The 24,193-nt window shown below is 38.7% G+C and overlaps 1 protein-coding gene across 5 annotated transcripts; it reads right to left on the bottom strand.

Moving 5' to 3' along the window:
- Nucleotides 1–504: 504 nt before the first annotated feature.
- On the bottom strand, nt 505–23,946 carry PSEN1 (presenilin 1). 5 transcript variants are annotated; one of them, XM_075030581.1, is made up of 12 exons: nt 23,888–23,946; nt 20,886–21,029; nt 18,971–19,009; nt 15,831–16,087; nt 14,387–14,528; nt 10,688–10,755; nt 8,710–8,930; nt 6,268–6,366; nt 4,891–4,977; nt 3,862–4,035; nt 1,598–1,716; nt 505–1,303 (listed from the first exon to the last, which is right to left on the bottom strand). In XM_075030581.1, the coding sequence occupies exons 2-12, from the start codon at nt 20,967–20,969 to the stop codon at nt 1,148–1,150; spliced, it is 1,446 nt and encodes a 481-aa protein (XP_074886682.1). In that variant the 5' UTR covers nt 20,970–21,029; nt 23,888–23,946; the 3' UTR covers nt 505–1,147. The 5 variants fall into 5 exon arrangements, with proteins under 5 accessions (XP_074886682.1, XP_074886683.1, XP_074886684.1 ...); XM_075030582.1 differs by lacking the exon at nt 23,888–23,946 and adding an exon at nt 23,034–23,314; XM_075030583.1 differs by lacking the exon at nt 23,888–23,946 and adding an exon at nt 21,895–22,946.
- Between the last annotated feature and the right edge of the window lie 247 nt (nt 23,947–24,193).

The following is a 24,193-nucleotide window of genomic DNA, read 5'->3' as shown; positions in this document are numbered from 1 at the left end:
GATACTGCACAAAAAAAAAATCCCTGCCCAACCTGAGGTGTTAGATGGTTGACTTCAGGTCAACAGAACTGTAAACCACATTTTTGAAGAGGAAAAATTTCAGTGATGCCTTGAAAGTGCTACTAATAGCACTTTGGCCTCTAGATCTGGCAAGCTAAACTCCATCTGGCATTGCTGCAAATGTCTACTTATTTCATAAGCATTTCAGTAGAAGGAACATATACTGACAATGCAGTCCATGCTGTTAGTGACTATTCTCAAACACAGGGTTTGAAATGGTGTTCTAGCAAAATGATTTGCAAGAGCACAGAGTAAGTCCTGAAATTGCTTTTTAATGTAGTTCATTAACCTTTTGGAATCTAAGATCCAAATTAGGACCTTACAATCCACTAATGCCAAATAATTCAGTCCAAGTCTAAGTAGCTACATAAACTGGAGCAGGTGCACTCCATGCTTGAGGATAGAAAGTATTAAAACTGAGAAGATGCTCTAGTTCCAGTGTGGAAAAAAAAAAAAAGATTTTAAATTTGCTAAACCAAGCACACTCAGGCACAGAGGCTATGAAGTGGTGGAGCACTCTTAGAGTGACAGTACTTTCTCCCTTTGTCGAATTGCTACAAAGTCCTTTCTCCTTACACAAAGCAGTCAGGACTCCACTGTCAAAAAATCACTGCTGAAGAAGTCTGAATTGGGTTCTCTCTCTTCAAGCGGTTACAGAGACAAGTTCCATGTGATTTGTCAGCTTCCTTTGTTAACGTCAAGGAAGTTCTGAGCACCCTTAATGCTGTGAAAATAATCAACCTGTGGTAAGAGATCGCATTGCTGGTGGAAGCATTAGCACTTTTCACACAGGTGGTCCTTACCAGAGATACATATATCAGATTACCTCTGATATAACAGCACCCGGTTTAGACCAGCCATCAGGAAGAAGCCACTTTCACACAGGAAAATTCATATGGTGCCCAGTGCAGCAGTTGTCTCGGGGAAAAAACAAAACCAAAACCAAACACCATCGGAGGAAGTTGTAATGATTCAGGCTTGGAATCTTGAGTATTAAACTTCAGTCTCACTTGAGAACTGAGGGAAAAACATTTTTCCTCCTCCCAGATTTGCTACAAATATCCATAGAATACCAGCATCAAGTGTGCTAGATATAAAACTGATGGAACGCTAGCTGGTCCATAAAGGGTTGCACCAAGTTATCTGTAGCAAAGTAAAAAACTAGCCCAAAGGTTATGGAGATTGGAAGAGCTGGTAAGGCCTTCTTAAAGATGGCAAGAAGCAGAAGTGTAAGGCACAGACCCTGAGAGGAAGAAAAAAACAAAAAAAAATAGGGAGAAATTAGGGAACTCTGACAAGCAAAAGATTATATATATAAACATTAATCCCACAGAAATACAAGATACAGTTCATGCCTTCCTAAACTAAAGGCTTAAGTGGCAGATGTACAGCCAATGAAGATCACAGCTAAAGCCCTCATCAGTTTTCAGTCTGGCCATCAAATAAACGAATTCCAAAGAAAAAAATGTAGCAGTTATGGCTTTGTCACTGATGAAGAATAGAAACTATCCCAATAATAATATTACAATATACTCACAATTAATATGGCTACAAAACATGCTAAAGTTGTATTCCAGTCCCCACTTGCTGTTGCAGAGGCCTTGCCAACAAGGACACTGTAGAAAATGAAGTCTCCTAAACCTAGCTTTACTCCTCCTGCAAAAATGAACATATAGCAGCATTAAGTATCAGACAGTCTGCTAATATTGCATATCAGTAACTGTCAGAGAATAATATAGATTTACATTAAGAATCAGAAAGACTTGCTAATAACATTTTATTTTTAAATCTAGTACCACTCCTGAATCAAGTGATAAACTCTTTTGAAACAAGACGGCTTAGGAACATTACACCACTCAAGTAATTCAACCTATAATTAGAATTTTTCTATAATCCTAGTCTCCTGTACATACAAATACAATATATACAAGCTCAGATATTTGTAATTATATTTGTTGGGGGTTGTCCACTTTTGGTTGTCATGTCATATTCAACAGAATATTGAAGTGCAATTCCTTTAAGCTGGGCAAGGAAAGGGGAAAACATGTAAGTCCCTTGCAGATGATGTTTTATTTGCCAGTTAGAAACCTACACCCAGCAAAATATTCCACTGCCCTCCCAATTTTCCTATAGAATTCTTACTAAGGTAGTTCTAAAAAGCACTTGTGTGTAATTACAGAGCATATCACAGAGGTAAAAAACCAACATATTTAATCCAAGACGTGCGGTTTATGAAAACTCATGAGTTAATGTCTTATTCTTTTAAATAGTAATTACCACCTTAGCAACAACTCTGGGAGCACAATACTCAATTATTTCTACAAACAAACTAACGAAGATTTCCTGAACACCAGTTCACTTTCTGAGCTTTTAGTCCAAGATATTAAGTCAGAGAGGCCAACATCAGGTCACCAGGTCTTTTCATCTGGCCTACTGTTTACTTTGTCACCCGATTACAGTCCAGCCCAAAACTCACTTTAGAGTCCTAAGAGGAACTCAGAGCATCAAAACAGAGGGCTATGCCTGGGTGATCACTGGGGAAAAAAAGAAAGGAGAGAAAAAAAAAAAAGGAAAAAAAGGAGAAAAAAACAGAAAAAAAAGGCAACACTACTGTCTTTCAGCAGGCCTCCAATATATGGTCTAGAACAGTGCATTCATGAAAAGCTCTTAAGCACTACAACACCCTCCAACTGCTGAAACAAAACTTGGATGCTTGCTTTCAGCATAACAGAACAATAAGCAAAGGCAACTGCTAGATAACTCCTTCCACACAAGCAAACTCTCCAAATTTCTAATGAGCTGCTCAGAACTTCTAGTAAGCTAATGCTGGCTGACAAGTCTGACTGGATCACTGCACATCTGTCATTACTATTTGCTGGAGGAATACAGGAAGGAGAAAATTATTAGTCTGGCCAGACAAGAGTTTTAGTTAACCAGTTAACTAACTAGAATAGCCCAATTCCTAAAATTTTTGCATCTTAATGTTATTTTTCTAAGCTCTAGAAATGAAAACAGATTTGCAACACATTCTGAATTTGTAATGTTTGGGACAAAGTAAATTCTAAAATTGTTCTTGAAGTAGAAATCTCTATTTTTAAACAGAGGAGCACCTGAGAATCAGAGGAAGCAGTTGTACCTGCTAAATATGGCAGCATCACATGGGAAGAGCAGTTTATTAGATGGGCAGACCCTAATTTATTTAGTGCTTTGCAAATCTAATAGCAGCTTAAACTCCAACTGGAAATCACAAGTCTATTATAACAGATATCTGAATATTGATGTCACATGGTCTCCAAAGATACTGCACCTCAGCAAGATGCTGAAGAAAAATAAGCAAGCCTGTGGCACTCTGCATTCATTTCAGTCTCCAATTAGGTTTTAAACATTGCTTTCTACAGAGTGGATTACAGTAGTTTAATCTTGAGGCAAAAAATGTTAATGTCTGCGTTTACAGGGCCAAAAGCCAAAAGAGGTGATACACAGCAGAACACTGCATGGAAAAGACAGAAGCTAATGCAACTGACTGCATAATGATCTGAAAGCAGCTTGCACTATTAAAGTTTTGAGTCTGTGTATCAAATTGAAGGTCAATTTGGCCAATATTACTCACTCTTCCAGCAAAATCAAAAGCTACCAAAAAGCAACTCCATTTCTATGAGGCATGTCAGTATTGATCATGAGCAAGAGCAGTTCTTCAGCTTGCTATTAGCTCACAGCATACTTTATCTGTGCAGTCAGGATGACTAAGACTAACTAGCTTCAGATTTACTAAGTCTATCAGACACAGTATTCCATACTCACGTTCTTCAGGGTCTTCACTTGTTTGAGAGTTACTGGGTAGAGCCTGAACAGCAGCACGTGACTCAGGTGTTGATTCAATGGGTCCTATTCTATTGTCCCTTTGTTGCTGCCATTCTTGACTAAAGCCACCATCATCTGCTTCAGTATCTTCATTCTGAGTCTGGTTTGCCGGAGCTCAAAGGAAGAAAGGCATTTAACATCTCCTTCAAAAATGTGCCTTCTAAAACATGACAATCTCTCCACATGTAAGATCATAGAAGAATCAGGAAAAAAGAGGTGTTCCATAATATTCAGCAACATCTAACATTGGCACACACCATTACAAGACATCGTCGCTTAGGATTTTAATATTTATTTAAACAATCAGGAGTCAATGTGCACTCTGCAGTCACAGCATCTACATATTGCACTCAAGTCCTAGTGTTCAGGAGTACTTCAACATAACAGAGTGGAAGTTCTGTGGTGACCTCATTTAAAGATCACAGTCTAAGGAATAAACTCTCATCTAACATTTCATTAGTTTCTTTAGTCAACATTGACAGCTTAATTTTCCAGTAAAATAGAAAACTTTACTGAAAGCTACATATACATACACCCCTTCAAGCATGTTAAATTCAGAAACTCTGCTCTGCTTTATTAATACATGTAAACAAACAAACTCCATGTTTTTAAACAGTAGCTGCATAGCCAAGAGGGCTAGACACATTTCTGTCTAATACAAATATAAATGAGTTAGCATTATACTATATCATCCCAATTTGACAAGCAATTGAGCTCAGTCAATAGTTGTCTATTGAGAGTCATTTCACCACCAACATCCTGGGTCCCAGAAAAATGAATACAAGAACATTAACTGCACAATAAGCAAGCAATTTTTGAAGTCTTGACAGATTCATCATTCCTAATGAGGCTTCCATGCTTTCACTCTTCTACAGCAACCAGGACACTTAAAAAGCTAAAAACCAAGCATCCATAAACATGTATTCCAACAAAATGACAACTATAAAGGCTTGTCAAAATAAGACTCACCTTGTTTATCGTAAGTGGAGTTTTTGGAAGCCTTCCGTTGGGCTTCTGGATCTTCCTCAGCCATGTTCACTAACCATACCATTGTTGCTATTAAAAAACAAATAAACAAACACCAGCATAGCTAATCAGATCTTCAGACGTATGCAATTCTGAGATAGCGTTAGCATCAATCCATTTTTATTTTTTTTTTTTAATACAGCTATGTTTTGCAACAGGCAATTTTACTCTTACTAAAGCACAGTAATATCTGGAACACAGCCAGTACCAGCTACAACATGCATTTACAGAATTTGGTGAATAAAAGTTTTATTCTTACTAGATGTTGAAAAAAACGGCAACAGCTGTTGCCAGAGAAATTACTTCTATATATGAGGCCCACTGAAAATCTGAATCAATGATTTCTTTACTTTTTTCTATTAATCAGTTCTTTCATCTGCAAGTAAAAAGGTCTATTAAGACTGGTACTAAGGTACTTCAATTCAGAGGCAGTATCTGCATCAAAGTTAATTGTTCTCTGTCCCCACCACCACAAAGAATTCTCCAATCTGGAAGTAAATGTTACCACACTTAAATGGTGTATTTTACTTCAAGTTTGTGGTTTCTCAGCATTAACCTCTCCTTCCACAAAACAGAACAACAGGCAGCTATGAGTAGTATCCGTGAAACACAGCGACACATAACGAAAGCCCTCCCCTTTCTCCACTGTAAACTTGTCCCTGACAAGTCAGTAAACTAGCCAGTCAGTCTACAGCATACTTCCTGCTTCCAAATACAGGCCTTTCATCAGCACCTGTAGCATATGATTTACGATTAGCCTATTTCACTGTTTATCCATATGATTACAACTAGCAACATGAATTTCAGAAACAGTGGAATTATGTACTAATTGATACACAGGTCATAACAGCAATTTGCATTCAGTAGGTTATTTTTCACAACTGCAGGGAGAAACAACATATCAAAAAAGACAAGCCCTGGAGAAAATAATTCTGTAAATTAATCTCTTCTTGGCAATTTCTCCCTTTCCTTCCAGTAAAACACAGGTTATTTAAGCACTGAAAGCTGATAAATAATTTCTGAAAACAAGTACTCGCTTTGAATAGACTTAATTCACAGCCTAATGACATACTTCTTTGGCCAAAACAAGGTGTGCTACCATTTTTCCTGTTCATATTTTGTAAAACAGCATGCTGGTTTTTATCTTGAAAGATCTTAGCCAGAAGATGTTCCATATTTTTGAGTCAATAGTGAAAGGCCCAAGTGAACAGACTAAGAATTCCAGCTGACAAGCATCATGTTAAAGCACAGAAAAATGAGAAAATCAGTTAGGCTGAGTGGGTGATTGTAAGTTTAAAGTATTTAACGAAACGTACTTACAGGAGTAAATAAGTGCTGGGAAGAGAGTTTCATTTCTCTCTTGAGCTGTTTCAACTAGCATACGAAGAGGACCTTTAGGACATAGGACAGCAACCAAATCTGAAAGGAAGAGCAAACAGATCTCATATCATTGCAGACATACTTACAAGAAGGTTCTTCTATAACACTTGCAGAGACTGGTTAAAAGATAAAATGCTACCCTGAACATAGACTTCTGAGCGTGCCGTTGGCCACAAGTCAGTATCCTACTCACTTGAACAACCTATTTTACATGTTACTGTAATATATATACAAATTAAAAAAATGCTATGTTCCTCACTTAAGATATTATGCAACTGCAAATGTATCTGTGTCTGTATGTTGACTTGCAAGTTGAAAGCAGATAATTCACAAAAGCTACTATTCAACTAAAATCTTGGAAATACCCAAGCTTGCTTTCTATTATCAAAGCTTTTCTTAACCCAAGTTTAATGCTAAAACAAATTTTAAGACAACAGGTAAGTGAGGCTTACATTACTTCTATAAAGTAGGCATAACTGCTAATTTATTCCCACTTAAATAGGGGAAAAAAAGTGAATGTGCATGTGAAGAGGAAAAAAACCAGGTTTATTAAGCGTTGCGGAAAAATGCTGTGTTTGCATAGATTTGAGAAGTGTTCAAAGCACATTTAGCATAAGAAAGCAACAGCAGCTTTTTGTTGCTTCCCTCAATTCTTTTTCATGGGACAGTATATGAAACTGGGTGAACGAGTAAAAATTAACTGAAAAGCAATCATTTACAAAATAGGATGACTGTACAAGTTACTCATACAGATCAAAGCACAGCACTAAGAAAAACTGATCTATCAGATGCTCCATTTGCTTTCTCACCTGAATGGTGATGGTTTATTAATGAAATTTGCAACTCCACAAACAACCTCAGCTACTTTTCCCTTGTCTTGCATATTGGACAGAAAGCTGTAACATTTACATATTAACCATGCTACTACCTTTTGCAGTTGTCCACTCACTGTATGTCTTTAAATTCATGTGAAACAAAATCTGATACCGAAAGGAACAGCTTACTTGTCAGGAGCTGTATGTTGCACAGAGCAGGCTTTCTGCACCTGCGCTAACTGCCCTAGCACCACTGCTGGTTCCACTCAAGTAAAGAATTCTTAGCATGGGGTCACAGGCTTTGAAACTTACTTCTCCTTTACTCAAAACAACCACGTTATGATCTTGGAATATGATCTGAAGAGTAACTTCATTTTGCAATTGCTGAATGAAGGCTGAATGCTTGCAATACTAAGATTTGTTCCAGTTATACAAAGGGTGGAAGTGGAGAGGGGAGATGGGAAGGTTTTCATACACACAAGGGACATTTTTCCTCCCTCTGAAGGAAGAGGACACCTAAGGAGTATACTGACCTACCAGAGCTAATCAAATCTTATTATCTTCTGCATTTCCACAACTGTACAGATTCTCAGTCATCATCAGTGACTTTCAGAGTACACATTCATCACTCACATGCTTCCAAAAAAATTCCAAGTTATGAGCACAGCTTCATGGATACACTTAGCTGTAATATTTTAATTATGTCTAAGTAACTGGCTTTTAGGCTTGCCTGGGATCTAAATTGGTATTTGGGATAGAGAGTGATCTTCTTACCAAAAGTGTCCAGTGCCCTCTAAAGCTTTATGAAAAAACTACATCTAGGTATCTCTCAGTCATCATTCTGAAAAAGCATAATATGCAATAATTCAAATGAATTTTCTTTTTATTTAAAAAAAATCAAGGAACCAGATCTCACAACTGTATCCTTCTAAATGTAAAATGACTTTGAGCAACGAAAACTGCCTTTAATCCTTCCTTGCTTCTTTCTCATTATATTATTAGGCATGAGCAATGAAAACTGCCTTTAATCCTTCCTTGCTTCCTTCTCATTATATTACTAGGTATGGATCAGGGTGTTGTTTCTATGTCCACAAATTTAAGTAATTCCTATGTTGGGCAGATCTATACCTGTATGGGACTGTACCCAGACAACAAGCTCCTAAATTCTTAACATACAATGGTTTCCAAGGATTCTTGGGGAAAATGAGAAGCTAAAAGCTCTCCAACTTCATAGAAGAGATTAAAATGGCGACATAGGTCTCTTATCTCCTCCTCTCTTAAATTACTTCAATTCTCCTCTCCAAAGAATCTAGAAAGTCCAGAAAACATGAAGGAAGATGGCATCACACAGTCACACAAAGCCACTAGCTGCAGGGAACTCATCTTGGTTTAGATCATGATCTTATTTCTGAAGTCTGTAATCACCTTACCCACTACTTTGGATGATACTGCCACACACACACACACTTTTTCTTTTTTTAAGGTCTAGTCAGACAAGCAGAATAGTCAGGGAATAGAATAAATACCCACCATAATACCTGTTACTATGCCTTGCCCCAGACCTTACCATACACTGAAATGACAGCCAAGATAAGCCACGCAGTCCATTCAGGAAGGTACTTAATGAACACCAATGCCATGAGAGCGCTTATCATAATGAGATACGCCTGCTGGAGCCGAAGCGGACCCTTCCAATGAATACAAATCATTCCCACAACACCGAAGTTCCAGATCATGAGTGCCACCGTAATGTAGTCCATGGAAACGTTATACGTCTTAAAAACCTCACTAAAAAAAAAAAAAAAAAAGTGGAAAAGAATATGGACTGCATTTGCTTAAAACAATGGAAATAAGTTACAGATGGACACTTCAGAATTTTATTTTTTTTAATTTTCATATTCAATGTAGTGGCACAAATGTAAAATTTTATTTCCAATTAGTACTTCACTATTCTTCAAAAAGGGGATAATTTTACCAGTGTTTGCCTCACACTGACTCTTTCACTTTTCTGAAAATTTTCATTAACGTTCTATTTCTTTCTCAGTCAAAGCAGAAGTTGACAGGAAAGGACATTACCACAAAACCAGTCATTTTGATTATGCTCATGAATTTTAAAAATCAGAAGAATAAGAACTTGTGAGGTTATAATGGATCTTTAAAGGCATGCAAACAGATCTCTCTCTACTTACCTGCCGCCTGTGGAAAGGAAATACTTCACTAACTTCAAAGTAGGATATACATGGTTATTGTATTTTATTCTTTGCCACAAACACTAAAGTAAAAAGCTTTCTTTTTGGATGAACTGTGTCACTCTGTCACACCAAATACTATAAACTAATTAAGACCCTCAATAAGTAAAACCAAAACAGACAAATATGTTGTCACTAAGTCACAGGTGATTTCCACTGACCCAGGGAAGAAACAGTTGTGATGGCCTTTTGCAGATTCTGCTGCAAAATCAAGGCACTAAGAAACTTATAATTTGCATTATATTTTCCTCCAGGAAATTTGTCTTCCGTAGCTGTTAGCTGGCCTCTGAGATGTACAGTGTTAAGAGGATGCCCCTCACTGCTATCACATATAATTGGTCTACAGACTCCCTCCTCACTCACTGGACCTCTGCGAAAGGAAGCCAGTACTGCTATGAGGCAGCAAGAACAGGTGAAGGAAAGCACGGTTTCAGGAAAGCCTTCAGTCCCTCTATTCACACATGCTCATGGAAGACTGCCAGCTCCAACCCAAACCCAAAGGAAGTGAGCCTGGCAACTTGTCTTCACCCAGCCTGCACTGCACTTGTGCAGCACACATTGCCTTGTATTTCAAAAGTCGCTATTAAGATTAGAGAAAATACTGACCAAAAAAGGCATCACAGATCACTTTTGGCAAAAATTAGTGACTTGAAGGAACACCATTTTCTCCCCCTGGAGACCAAATTTAATAAGTTTCTTTGAAGAGAAGTGTATCTGTCATCAAGTGGTACAAAAATATACACAGTATATTTTCATGGCATAACTCTAGTTGCAAACCCTGATCAGGTTGCTCATTTTAGAGAATACCAAGTATTATGTACAACTTTTCTTGATGTCTGAGTAAAGGTGTGCTTCCAAATTTGAAATGAAAAACACTGAATATATTTTGGTGAGAGAGTAGATTCTTTTCAGATGATTCTTTTCTGTCACTCCCATGCAAAGAGCCTTTGCATATATTGCCCACTACCAAAGCCATGACATAAACAACTGCCCCTGAGTCATATGGCTACGAAAAATTAAGGTATCAGAAAATATGCTAGCAGAATAAGCTACCCTGTGGAAGATAGCTTATTCTGGCAACACATGCGATGGACAGCTTCTGCACACTATAAATTGCACTATAAACCCATAAATCTCCCTCTCTTAAGTGTACTCTATGAACCTATATAGAACTAAAAATTTTATTGCAATAGCTTACTCACTATCATTCTTCTTAACATTCAAGGGCTAGTTCTAAAATAAATACGTACACAGTGATACATGAAGAAAAGCATATTAATGCTTTAGTTCACTTACCCCAGGTAGATGAATGAGAAAAAGAAAAGCAGCAAAAGAGAAGAAATGATAAGCCAGCCATGGATCACCTGGAAAAAAGATATCAATACAGATTTTTTTTTTCTCGACTTGTTAAAGTTAATATCTACTTAAAAATGCTTTTAAGGTTATTTTCCCTTTTGAATAAAGCGAGAAAATTATATTCAGATCTCTCTCTCTGTGGTTGCTACTAAATTCATATTTAGTCTATACACACTATTTTATTTCAATTTACACTTAGGAATTTTAAGTGCTTTGTGGTCTTTCAGTAGAGGTTCTATACAATGAAAACTACTGCTTCTATATTTTTAGGCCATTTTGATAACAGTGGCATTGTAACATAGCAGATGTATCCAGCATTAACACAGATGGAAAACATGATTCATTTTTGCACAATTAAAAAGCCTGCTCTGATTCCAAATCATTTTCAGAATACGGTTATAGAATTAAATGCTGGAACATATGAAAAGCCTTCATTGCTTATCTGTTGGAATTAGCATATCATCGATGAATGACTATAGAAAGATTTCTGTATTCTCTATCAATCACGTATAGACATAAACCCTAATTTTGATATGAGAGCAGACATACATGCCCAACAATTTAACAAAAAACAGTTCAGGGTTGTATTCGTGGTTTAAATTTGGAAATGACAGGCACTCAGACTTTGCAGTGATGAAAGTGCATACAACTCTTGTATATTACTGTGCAAAATGAAAAATTAAGATTGAAGAGCCCTGTAACTCTGGTAATCTCTGAACTGAGAATGAAACATGTATTTGTCAAATTTCCAGCACAGAATCTTATATATAACACCAGACTCAACGTTGCAGGTAGATAACCAGTCAGAAGCAATAATCTAGAAATTCAAGCTGCATAAGAAATCCTGCTTCAAACAGAAATGCTCAGTGGAAAATTGACTGGTTAAAGTAGCTATATAGGTACACCAGATCAAAGTATTCAGAAACTGTTCAGAAATTGTGTTATCTATTTCTCTTCTTCTGAAAGATGTGTAGTAGAATGCATCTTATGTTATAGTTTTTAAAATATTTTGCGAAAGTTAATTTAAAAGTAAAGGCCATATGCACACAGACTAAAGGAATCACGTTTACATAAGGCAACCAGGACTTTCCAGCAATTAAGAATCTAGCTATTACAGTTAGTCATTTAGTACATTTAGTCTAACGCTGAATTTTTCATAAGCATTTTTAAAGTTCTCAGCAATTTTTGAAACATTCAGTCTCCTCCTTCACACTGTCTTGTCTCTCAAACCAGGTTCAATTTTAACCTTCAACCTAATAAAACCTGTCATTTAACTAACAGATTGGCTTTCAGTATTTGCTCATAGCAATCTGAAGGAAAAAAAAAGATACTAAAGCTGAAGACTGATAGGTACCTGAAACAGAATCCAACTTTCAAACAACTTGTAAAGCTACTTATATATCTAAGTAGCAACCTAACAAGAGTAATTTTATTTCTCTGTAAGACTAGTTGAAACCATTTTAAGAAAATGGCAAAGCAAGCTGTGTCATTTCTTTTAATAACATGACGTCTATCTGTAGTTCTTCTATTTGTAGTATAAGCTTTTAAACTTTCTTACCACTTAAGAAAATAACATGAATAATAATGCTTCATTCTAGTAAAGAGTAAAATGCTAACAATGTCAAACACCAAGGCCATAGTCCAGCAAATGTTTACACACACTTTGCATAACTACTGTCAACAGTACTGAAGGAGGTAGTTTCAAGAGTTGACATAAGTTGGCATTTTACACATAGATGTTTGTTTTATTCTCAGTAACTCATTTGCTATAGCACTTCCCAGATCACCAGCCTCTTTTCACACAAGTGATATTTCCAAAGTATTTCTCGTAAGTTTTGGCCAGCGTTTTCCTAGCAGGATACCATGACAGGTTTGTTGCCTTCTAATTAAAGAATTTGCATTGTTCATTTGACAACAGCTTCAACACTAATTGATTGCTTGTACAGAGTCGGCTTTGCCCACTACAACTTGAATAAAAACTAAGGACTGCAGAATACAGAGAATTCAAATGAGCTACAGCAGCCAGATTTTGGTTAGGCAGATTGAAGAATGCAGAGAATAATAAAATACACTAAAAAGAAAAGCTAGTCAAATACTGTCACTTTTGACGATGCTGTTTCTGCTTAGATTTAGGAGCTAGAATCAGGACCATGCTTAACTTATCACGTACAGGAGAAACATAGGAAACTAACAGCAGTAAAGCTGAAATAGCATTTCCTTTCTTCAAAGGAGTTTTCATATAAAAATCTTGTGAAGATAACCAAATTATCATTACCAGCTGGAGGCCTAACATTCTTTCATTATAAGTTCCATTCTTTCATTATAAGTTCCATTCCTCATAATCTAGACATTCTACATATAGAACTGCATGTAAAAGAGAATTCAATGGAGAGGTAATGACATTTTACAACACTCTGGTATAGCAGCATAGAAGTACTCTGTTAGCAATTCTAAAAATAAATTATTTCTTTCTTTTAATTAGCATAAAATATAACTACAGGAAATTTCTGTTGTCCAATCATTCTACTTTTTTAGTACCACAATTATTTTTGTAAGGAGAACATGCAATGCTTTGTAAAGTCAAGAAGAAAGCCAGAAATGTGAAAAGCTTAGTAAAAACTAGTTGATGCCTTCAGCACCTAAGAAGAACCGACTGGCTGCCAAGGAACCTAGCTGAAGTACATCAGTTATCTGACTTCATTAGAATTAGCAGAATTGACAGTTCAAAAAGAAAAACTTTGTCAGTTCACATTTAACACCACAATGCAATAGAGTAGGAGGTCCATACTTTAAAAAACACTATTCCAAGCTGTATGCAGATTCAGGCAAAAACGTTTCCCCAGTCGCTCCACAAATACTTTGTAAAGGAGTTTCACCCACAGCCATGAAGATGACAACCATTTTTCCCTCTTGCAAACAAAATAAAGTGAAGCAAAGCTTTGTGCCAGTACATGGATCCCACTGCCCGTTTTACAACTATGAAACAGCTTCAAGGTTCTGGCTGCACACTGGGAAGTTTTATTAGGCCAAGCCTTGTCAAATGGATCACTAAGACCAAAAGATAACCAGGAATTTTCATTAACAATTCCGCCCAGGCAGGTGACGTTGCAATTATTTATGCTAGGCCTGGACTTGCCTAGATTACATCATTATATGATTGAAGTCTTTCACAAAAGAGCCTTAGAGTCTCTGTGTTTGCTATAAGGGTATCGCCTGGCATGTACAGCCACGCACATATCACACTCTTGGGAGACTTCTATACTGGGACTGGGTGGGGAGAGGGGAGCCCTTGAAAAGGCCCCGAAGTCCTGAATGAATTTCAAATTGTAGGACCATGTCTGTACTTTGTACATCTTGACCACAGGAAGATTTCAGTACATGGTACATTTCACAGGAATAGAAAACAATGTCACCCTAATTCTAACTGACAAAACAGCCAGAAGTGTTAGCACCAGCCCTCTGCCTCCCCATTGCCTCAAAGGAACAGAAGCCACAAAATTGAAACAGTGAATTGAATCACCGATTCTGCTACTTTTGCTCACTCATCCTTGATAACCCTTCATTTTGTTCCATTCTTGATAATCTGTACTAATAAATAAAATCAGCACAATTACTCAAGTCAATTATATTTATACTCACCTTGTAGCACCTGTATTTGTAAAGCACAACCAGGAGTATGGTCATGACAATGATAACGCTGATCATGATAGCCGCATTGAGAATTGAATTCAGGGCTCTCTGTCCTACTGTCTCTGTCTCTTCTGTGAAAGGAGTGTAGATGCTACAACAACAGAGAGTCAACTGAAATGCCACTGAATGCACAGATGTTTCTGATATGTGAGGCCAACATCAAATGAAACTGCAGTAATCTTTCAGTCCACAGCTGTAAAAGCAACAGCTATTTTCTACTTAGGCAAAATTTGAAAGGCAGCATGGGATCATATTAGGCAAAATTTAATTAAAAAAAAAAAAATCTTCCTTAGAAGACTTGCCTTTCCTACATTCTTAGATTACTACTATTTTCTACTTTGTAAAACAAACAAAAACCAGTGTTTGATACAATTACTCATAAGCTATGAATCATTAGACTATTACTGCAGCTAGACCTTTATAAGCACACCATCTAGTGGATTTACAACGGAAGGTTCCCCAGCGATTTCAACAAAAAAACGTATAGGCTCTACTCTTTTTCTTAAATACAACCACCCAGGGAAAAAACCACTTCATTGGGCGGGGGGTGGGGGGGGGAGAAGACACTTACTATAAATAAAATCTCAAGAAAAATAATTCTTTTGATCGACAACTTTGATAGTGAAAAAGAACTTTGTGTATTATTGAAACATTTTATGACGTGCTTGTATTATACAAACATTTCAAAGCCAAACACACTTTGAATCATTTTGTCTAAATGTTTTCGCAGTGGAACATTTAGACTGATTTGCTGCAGGTTCTGACAGGCTCAGTGTTCTTCCTTTGTCTCCTTTCTCTCAAATCAGCTTTCACTGGAATTACTTTTTTTTTTTTGGAAACATCAATATTTTGAAAAAAAAAAAATAATCAATCTATACAGGAAACTTGCTAGGAAAGTTTCTGTAACTGCAACAGAAGTGAACCTTATAAAGCTATCTTCCTCCTGCATTTGAATTTCTTTATCAAACAGCACAGGCAAACCAGAACTTGGCATATATGTTACTTCATTTAAATGAGTAGGTTTTTTTCCTTTTTCAAAATCTTTGTATTCTAGCAGAGTACAACTAAAATGGCTTTGGCTCAAGATTGAGTTTATTTTATAAATACCACAGGTCACAATGAAGTATTAAAATGAGGACTAGGGTTTGGATCAAGCAGTCACAACCAAGATATTATCCCAACTGGTCACCAGACAAACAAATGTCAGTAGTACTATGAATATAGAGTCTGATTTCTGGAAGGAATAAAACAAAAGTATCTTCGGGCTGGTGGAGGGGAAAAGGGAGGCAAGAGGGAGTTCACTGCTTGAATTAGACTTCTGAAGAAATGGAGATTAAAGAAAATTATCTAAGTGAGTTCATTGAAAAGATAGGGGAAAAAAATTGATACATACAGCTGTCCATCCTTCCGTGTATAAAAGCTGACAGACTTGATGGTTGCAACAACGACCACCATGCAAAGCGTGACAGGTACAAACAACATAATCACATGTTTTGCCCCGTATTTCAGCGTCAGCTCCTCATCTTCTTCTTCGTCTTGTTCCACCACTTGCTGAATGTTGTTTTGTGGCTGCCCATTGGTCTCAGACTCAGGATTGTCATTTCTTCTGCGCTCACTATTATCATGGCGACGTCTTTCACTGTTGTCATTCTGCAATAAATAAAAACCAGTTTCCTCAGCAACTATCCACAATCATATTCTTGTACACTAAGCTAAAAATTATCTTGAGGGGGAAACGTGCAAGGTAATATTTACTGTTAAAAACACTTGCTGCAGCAAAGACTTAAAACAGTAGTAATTAATTGCATCACATAGTTACCAAAAGAATGGAAGCACAGGGTTACATTAGAAGCATTTATATTAAAAACAGCAGCAGCTGAAAGTAGGCTGGTTGCATCTAACAGCCTATGTTGCCTTTCCTTTAAACAGAATTTAAAAAGCTGAATAAAGACAGACAGCTTTCTCCTTTGATTCAAACTACAGTTGATACAAGGGTGCATGACAGTAGATTACTCATAGCATGACAAGAATTAACTATATCTGTTCCTAGAAATAATGCCAAACAGACATTTATGACCCTAACTCCATGAAAATCCCAAGAAAATTTCTACTTTCCTTACCATGTTACTCCCACTACAGTACACTAACTGGAATATATATTAAAATGGAGTTTCATGAGGTATTGCATTCCCACATTTTTAGCGATAAGAATGACAGAAATGGTAATCAAACTCAGGTTAATCCTCAGTCTTTATACTGAGATTTGATCCCCAATTTTTAGCATATTGTGCTAAGTGTGGAGATTCTTTCTCTCCTTTCATAAGGATACTACTGCCCCATCCTTTCACTGTCATTGAAGAAATTCCACCACTCTTGTCAACAAATATGAAAGAGCTTCCTGATACTGCTACATGAAACATCAAGGGTATAATTCAAACACAAGGACAGAGGTAAACTTTCAGTGGAACTAAGATTAACCAGAAGCAAAAAAACCAATCTGAGAACACCACCCACAAGTAAATGATCAGGCACCTGCACTCCTCCTGGTGTCACAAACCTTCTGCCCCCTCTCCAAGAAGCCCCGTTAGCAGAGGGCATTAAGCCTTTTATATGTTGTGTGAACATACAGAGAACGAAACAGGAAAGTGAGCTATGTTTCACCTGTTCTGGACTACAAAGAAACAAAGCCATTTTATGTTTACCAGTCACTCTAAACAAGCCCTAAAATGCAACAGTTTACACAGACTACTTGGGTTTTTTTACTGTATTACCATGTCCAAAGTCAATGCTGTACTGTTCCCATTCTCTTCACTCAAGAGGTTTAACATAAAAGAGATGTAACACAAAGATTTTTGATTCCTTACAAAATGAATCTCATTTCTTCAGAACTACTTCATTTACAAACAGTTCAGTTTGAGTAAGTGCATTAAAGCAGCTTTAGATTAAAATGTACAATAAACTGAAGGAAGATACCTTTTGCAATACCTTTAAAATATCACTCAGTTTTAGTAAAATTGCTCTAGACATAAGGTAGGGCATTGAAAATAACCTAACGAATTTCTGCTTAAGTACTCCTATGCAGGTAATTTTTTCCTTAAATATGCGATGTCAAAGTCTCATCACCTATTCTTAACAGCATTTCCAAACACAACTGCTGACTTGTATCTCATTAACTAACTGCAGTTTTTTGATAAATCAGTAGTTATTTTGGAGATTCTTTATCCAGAGTTTTCCCAGCCCCACCCTCAGAAAAGATAAGATGTTCAGTATACACTCAGGAACTCATAGTGGAGTTTTCAAAAGCACTTAAGTGATTAAGGAGTACAAGGCCCTGGACTTTGAACTGCAAACACTGGCACTGCTAAAACCTTAGTTGAAGCTTTACAACTTCCCCAACTCATGAAAAATTTGCTTTTACAAAACATTACAAAGTAACAGTACACACCAAACCCTCTGCCTATTTTCTCCTTTTTTTTTGTGGTATCTTCACGATCAAGCTCAGCAGGGTTTCAAGAACCGTCCTCTAAGAAAATTTGCTTTATTTTTCAAAAAGGAAACTGAATATAAGGGGAGGAAAAAAAAAATCTAATACTGTCTTAATTAAACAATTAAAACTAGCAGGCAACCAAATTTTTAGAATTAAGGTTTTAACCTTAATTTTAATTTAGTATCATTAACTTAAAGTATGTCTTGAAAAAGATCTTGGGTCCAATATTACTTCTTGCTAAGTGAAAGATTCATTATAAAGCACTTGGTATTTTGCATAAAGTCCTCACATACAATTACTGAAAGCCAGATAGAAACAGGAATATGGGAGAAAGCAAATAAAGAGATCATGTTTAATTATTCCGAAATGCTGGCTGTAGCTGAACCTCCTTCTGTACAGATTATAGCTCAAATGTAACATTTTTCACTTTGATAGTAAAATGTTTCATTTCTCTCAGTCTACAACAAGACAACGATAAGCTTACCTGTCTAAATAAACTGCCTAAGATGATCATAAGTAACACTACATGGGAGACGATCAGAGCCTTGGAACACTTCAAAAGTAAAGCAGACCCAGTATTTAGGTTTCTGCACACTTGCAGAATATGCTGCTCTTTCTGTGCTCTAATAGCAGACCTGCATGAGAATGCACTTACCCCTATCTTAGGCACAGAAATATAAAAAGCAAAATAAAAATCTACAGTTTTGCAAAGCAGACACAAAAACAGCCAAAGGAAAAGGTTGATTAACTAGCACGCCACTATAGAAAACTGCAAAACCAAACATAAAGAGAAAAATTGAAGAAATTGGACCAGTATGTGCCATTTTATTCCCTTCACTAGTTAGGAACAAAGACACAATCACAAAATGCCTTTATGTACTACAACACAGTGCATGAAAACCAGATCAGCATCAAGAGTTATGAGTTATTCTCTCATTCACTGTTAAAACTACACAAAAGTTGTCCTTTCAGGCTACTAAAGTGTAGCTAAACGTGACATGCGCGTGCCCCACTGCTTAGAAGAACAAAGTGCACTCATATCCTACCTGATCAGTATTAAACTGAGCAGAGGCCATGGACTCTTGCTGAAGTGGAAGCAAAGGAACAGACTCTTCACTTTCCTCAGACATAGTTAAAAGTGAAAATTCTGAAGCTAAAAAGTCAGTAACACCTGTTGTAACACCGTAAGCAAACGTAAGTTACGAACTACGCGCTTTCAGGTGAATAAACAATATCAAAAGCAAATGATAGGGGTTTTTTTCCTATCAGGAAAATAGTTAATAGCAAACCCAGAGCAATGCCCCTGAACCAAGAGATAAAAAACCAGCATAATTGATAAGAATATTTTATTTATTAAATCCAGATTTATGTATCAGGAGCAGACTGCCTTGCCTAACATTGGGCATAGACTTCATTAGTTCTCAAACATGCCATTTATGTTTAAAGGTGACAGATATACAGTGACAGATATTGAAGACTGGACTGAACTTTTGGTGTGTGGACTGGTATATGACATGGTAAATTATAGTATTTTGTGATTTCACATGCTGACTCTTAGCCACAGAAGCTAGATACACTTAAGCAGGAAAGGATTTTTGTACATATGTACAAAAACAAAGCGGATGTGCATAGGGGAGAAAAATCACTACAACTAAGTCTTGAAACTACATCTATAGTTACACTTAAACATGGAAAGAAAAAGCACAAGTAGTAGTTACTCATCAGGACAGTCTGTTAGTGAGAATTAAATAGAACCATCCGTCCCCCATGGCTGGGAAGGAGCATCACCAAGTTATCTGTAAGGATGGTGAGCCTACAGTTTATCGCTGAGCTCTGCCTTTTTAATCTGGCAGAAGTGTTCAAGAGAAGTTAATCTCTCACCTCTGCAAGATGAAAAGAAACCCTTTTCATTCCCTCTGAAGTAAAAGCACAAAGGATGCAGTAGGAAAGTTTCCACTTCTCTGTTTTTACTAACACTTTCTATAATCAGTATGGTCTTAAGTCAGACTGACTTCTTAATTTAAAAATAAATTTTCAAATGGTTTATATTTTTACTGATATAGCAGGATGCTGATCTGAGATAAAGACAAGGATTTTTCAAAATCCTACTTAAACTGCTGGATTATATAGAAGAGATAGAGCAGGGATCAAAATATTCTCTTGAATCACTGCCATAAACATGGCTACAAGTGGCCCAGCCTCACAAAAGCATTTCTGTGTCACAAAGAAACCTGATACTCAAGAGCTATAGCAGGAACAAAGAACTGAGCAGGACAAATCCAAGAGTCTGAGCACCACACCCAAGCAGATCATCTAAACTCGGTTTTACTGCAACACGTGCAGTACAGCGAGTACAGCTTTGGCAACAATTATGAGCTTAGGTCTTTCAGAATAATCATATAAAACTTTATGGTTTGAGTTCCCCCTCCCCCCCAAACATCTGAGAATGATGAACTCTGTTCATCAGAACTCTGAGAGCACTTTGACAATTATTCACAAGTAAGACAAGACAGTGCTGCGCTTCCTGCATAGGAGTAGCCCTCCACCAATAGCAACAGCAAAACCCAGACTTCAAGCTCTACTAAGACTAAAATTAACTCTGTGACTGCGAAACCTGTGAATCAACCAGACCACAGTCAGGCTGGACCAAGAGAGCTCACTAAATCCTCTAAAGGTCAATGTTTGACACAGGAGTGTCCCACCCCATTTTCTTATTTTTCTTGAGGGCTTGGTCACTCCAACACCACTTTAAACTGGGGGAAGTCTTATCTGTATATAAAAATGAGTTTAGAACATCAGATGTTTTACAGAACATTTATTTTGGCACTGCTTATCACCACAACAGTCCAGATAGAGAAAATTACTCCCAACAAACAGATTTCTAGAGTTCCGAACTGTATTTTCATACAAGTATTTTCATCATTCAACTGCTAGCAGGTAATAAAATTGTTTGTTACATACGGTATTGCTGAGATGGTTATCAGGGAAGTTTTCTGTCAGCTGCCCATGCTGAAACTGGGGTAAATGCGCAGACAGTTCTGTCATTGGGGCTGTCCTCTGGAAATCACTTATTTCTACACAAAACGGATCTTTCCTCTTGAGATGCTGAAAGGAAAAAGATGTGTAAAAAGCCTTTGTTATTACATGACCAGGTTCCCCATCCCCTCCCCACCCCAATTTTTAGAGTTCACGCAGACCAAAGACAACCATTTTTTATCTACTGAACTGCATCATATCTTCTAAGAGATAATAATAGGGATTTTCCAGCATAAAAATAAGAGCGTCTAGGCATTATCAAATTAGTTCATCAGCCACGGAAGTAAGCCAGCAACAAACTAATAATTCAAAACAGTTCCCCATTCCTTCTTGTGCAATAAAGGAGAAGCGCTGCATGCTTGCTCAGAGCACAACTTGTATGTTTTTATCTCAGCAGAGTACAATTGCTCCAAGTTGTTTGGTTTTGAATTGCTGATAAGCTCAAGGGGAATCTTCAAGCAAGGATGACTGAGCCACACTTGATAATTTAAAATCCAGATATATCTTTAGTACTGTAATGCCCCAAGAGCAACCCAGAGCTACACAAAACAGTATTTCAGCTGAGTCTCAAGAACTAATGTGCATTCATTTCCCCTAGTGGTAGGTTTTATGTATCAGCTAAATGTACATAAACATGCCTTATACTTGTAAACAGCTTTATAAATTCTTCCATAAAAAAGTCACATACTAACATTTTCCTACGCGAACATGAATAAACCTCCACAACAAAGGAGAATAAAGCAATATAGGGGAAATAGGAAGAAGGGTGACGTAACTACATAAGTTTCAGAAAAAAACATGATTTTAAGAAACAATGACTAGGCCTAGATAAATCAGTGGCTTGGTTACACAAAACATAGGGAAGTGAATAAACCACTGCCTCAAGGGTGGAGTGCCAGTCCCCGCTTCCACTCCAAGTGGCTCCTGCTCCTACCTTCTGCCAACTCCAGCACTCATCAGTCCTCTTTACAGTAGATTTTACTCACTAAAATGGAAGAAAACAAATCCAGCAAGAGAAAACAAGAATATTTTTCTGCTTGTTTAGTATACTCATGTATGGAGGGATCTCAAAAAACTCATACAAGGAAGGGTATCACAAAGCAAGGACTCTCACTTTTGGCAGCAGCAAGCCAGAAGTGCTGCAAGACAGCATCTTACTTAAAGAGGGAGTTAAGCCTATTTTCAAAGATACTAAGATACAGAAGCTGTTCCGCTACTTACAAATAAATACATATCTTACAAGACTAGTGCATAGTGCTTACTAACTTCAGCAGGGATGTAGCTTACACTAAAGACCCATTAGGAAGCAACACCAATTTAACAAGTCTAGTGGGAGCACGCAAACTGTTTGGAAAAAGAAAGACAATGTAGTATTCACTAGAATGGCTCTCTTGCATGTTTGTCATTAAAAATAAAGCGCATGTAATTTAAAATATAATTAAATGTAAGATTAGATGAGAATAAATAGGCATTACATTTCTTTTGCTTTTTAAATACTTGCTCTAATTCTTTGGTTGGGCTACGGAATATAAATAATATTGTTTTAAGGCTACTATTAGTAAGATTTCTCAGTAACAGGGCCACCACAGAGAAAAAACTTGAGTATTTTTATCCAAATGTAGAGTATCAGAATGAGATTTTTCAGATGGCAGCATGTCAAAATTCTAATTAAATTACAGGAGAAAAAACCAAAGCATCAACCCACAAAATCCTTTTTAAAGACTGGTAAAGAAAACCACCACCAACTCACCAAGCAAAAAATCAGCTACTGAGAAGCAGAGAGAAACTGAAGACAGGGAGGAGTAACTGACAGGGGAGTTGCACCAAAGCTTGAATGACAGTGTTTAACAGGCCTCAAAACTTATGGTTTCTTAAAACAATCCCTTGTGAAAACTCAAGAGCTCAGAAAATGGATTCAGGACATCTTCCCAAACAACTTTATTTTCTATTTTTAAATAAACGAACGCTCCCAAGTTTGAAATTTAACTATGAGTGAACGAGATCTAGAAATGAACCATGCATTAAACGGACACAAACTACATTTTTATTTGTTTTACCTGAAAAGGGACTCACCGAAACATTTTTTCCTAAGGAAGCTGTTAATATTAAAACAGCCTGTCTAAAAAAGTTCTTCCTTGCTTCCTTTGGCTTTCCTTGGTAAGAACAACAAGAGTTACGAGTGCCGTTTTCAGAGATTTACGTTTAGCCTAGTAAGTGGGGGTAACACGCAAAGAAGCTCTACAACGCTTTCTCCGCCTGGAAGAGCAAGACGAGCGAGTGCCGATCAGCCACAGCAGACGCGGTGCGGTCCGCTCAACCCGCGCCTCCTCTCTCAAATAAGCAACAAGCAGCAGCCGCTGCCTTCCCGGGGGGGGGGGGACGACACCAAACGCCCCGCGGAGCTCGCCCCCTCAGCCCTGCCCCGGGCCGGAGCAGCCTCACCGCAGCCAGGGGCCCCGCTCCCCCTCGGCCGCCGCCGGCGAGCCGGTGCGGGGGCCGGGGCCGGCTCCCAGAAAGGCCGCGGGGGCTCGAAAGCCCCCCGCTACAGGGGGAACCGGGGTGGGGGGGTGTCAGGGCCGGTCCCCCGCCCGACATCGCCAGCTCCCCGGGCCCGCTGCAGCGGCCCCGCCGACCGCAGCCCCGCCACTCGTGCCTACCCCGCCCACCCCGGCCCCGCGGCGCACGGCTCGCACGACGACCGGCCCCGTCCGCCCCCAGAGCCGCCGGCCCGCCCGGCTCCCCGGCCTGCTGGGCGCCCCCGGCCCGGCTCCGGGTGGCGCAGCGCGCCCGCCCCGCGCCCCACACACCGCCCGGCCCGCCGGGCACCAGCCACCCGCGCCGGCACCGAGATCGGCGGCGGCGTTGGCCGGGGCTGCCCCGGCCCCCCCCGTCCGCCCGCCCGCCGGGGCAGCGGCTGACAGACCGACCTGCAGGGCCGCCCCTCCCGCGGGCTCCGCCACCGGCTCCTCGCCGCCCTGCAGCCCGGCCCCCCTCGCTTCCGGCCCGCGCCCCGCCCGCCGCCGCGACCTCACTTCCGACGGCGGCGGCCGGGCCAGCCGGCGGGTCGAGAGGAGTCCTGTGAGGGAGGTGGAGGGCGGCCTGTTGAACCTGGTGAAGAGACGGTACCCAGCGGAGAGAGGGGTGGTGCGAGAAAAGACGCTGCCTGGGCGCTTCGAATTCTAGTCGCCCTGCTTGAACGTGGTCCCACACAAAAAGCCTCACGAAAGTAACAG

The sequence above is a fragment of the Buteo buteo genome, chromosome 6 (assembly GCF_964188355.1).
Source record: "Buteo buteo chromosome 6, bButBut1.hap1.1, whole genome shotgun sequence".
Lineage (NCBI taxonomy): Eukaryota > Metazoa > Chordata > Aves > Accipitriformes > Accipitridae > Buteo > Buteo buteo.
This window is presented reverse-complemented; position numbering and strand designations above follow the sequence as displayed.

What these genes read in the sequence shown, in the direction of transcription:
- PSEN1 (XM_075030581.1), bottom strand. Translation starts at nt 20,969, where the DNA reads ATGACAGAACTGTCTGCGCATTTACCCCAGTTTCAGCATGGGCAGCTG. An exon ending in ACAAATACAGGTGCTACAAG is followed by an intron (nt 10,756 to 14,386) that starts GTGAGTATAAAT and finishes TCTTTTTTCCAG; the next exon opens with GTGATCCATGGCTGGCTTAT. An exon ending in CTCCACTTACGATAAACAAG is followed by an intron (nt 4,036 to 4,890) that starts GTGAGTCTTATT and finishes TCTTCCTTTGAG; the next exon opens with CTCCGGCAAACCAGACTCAG.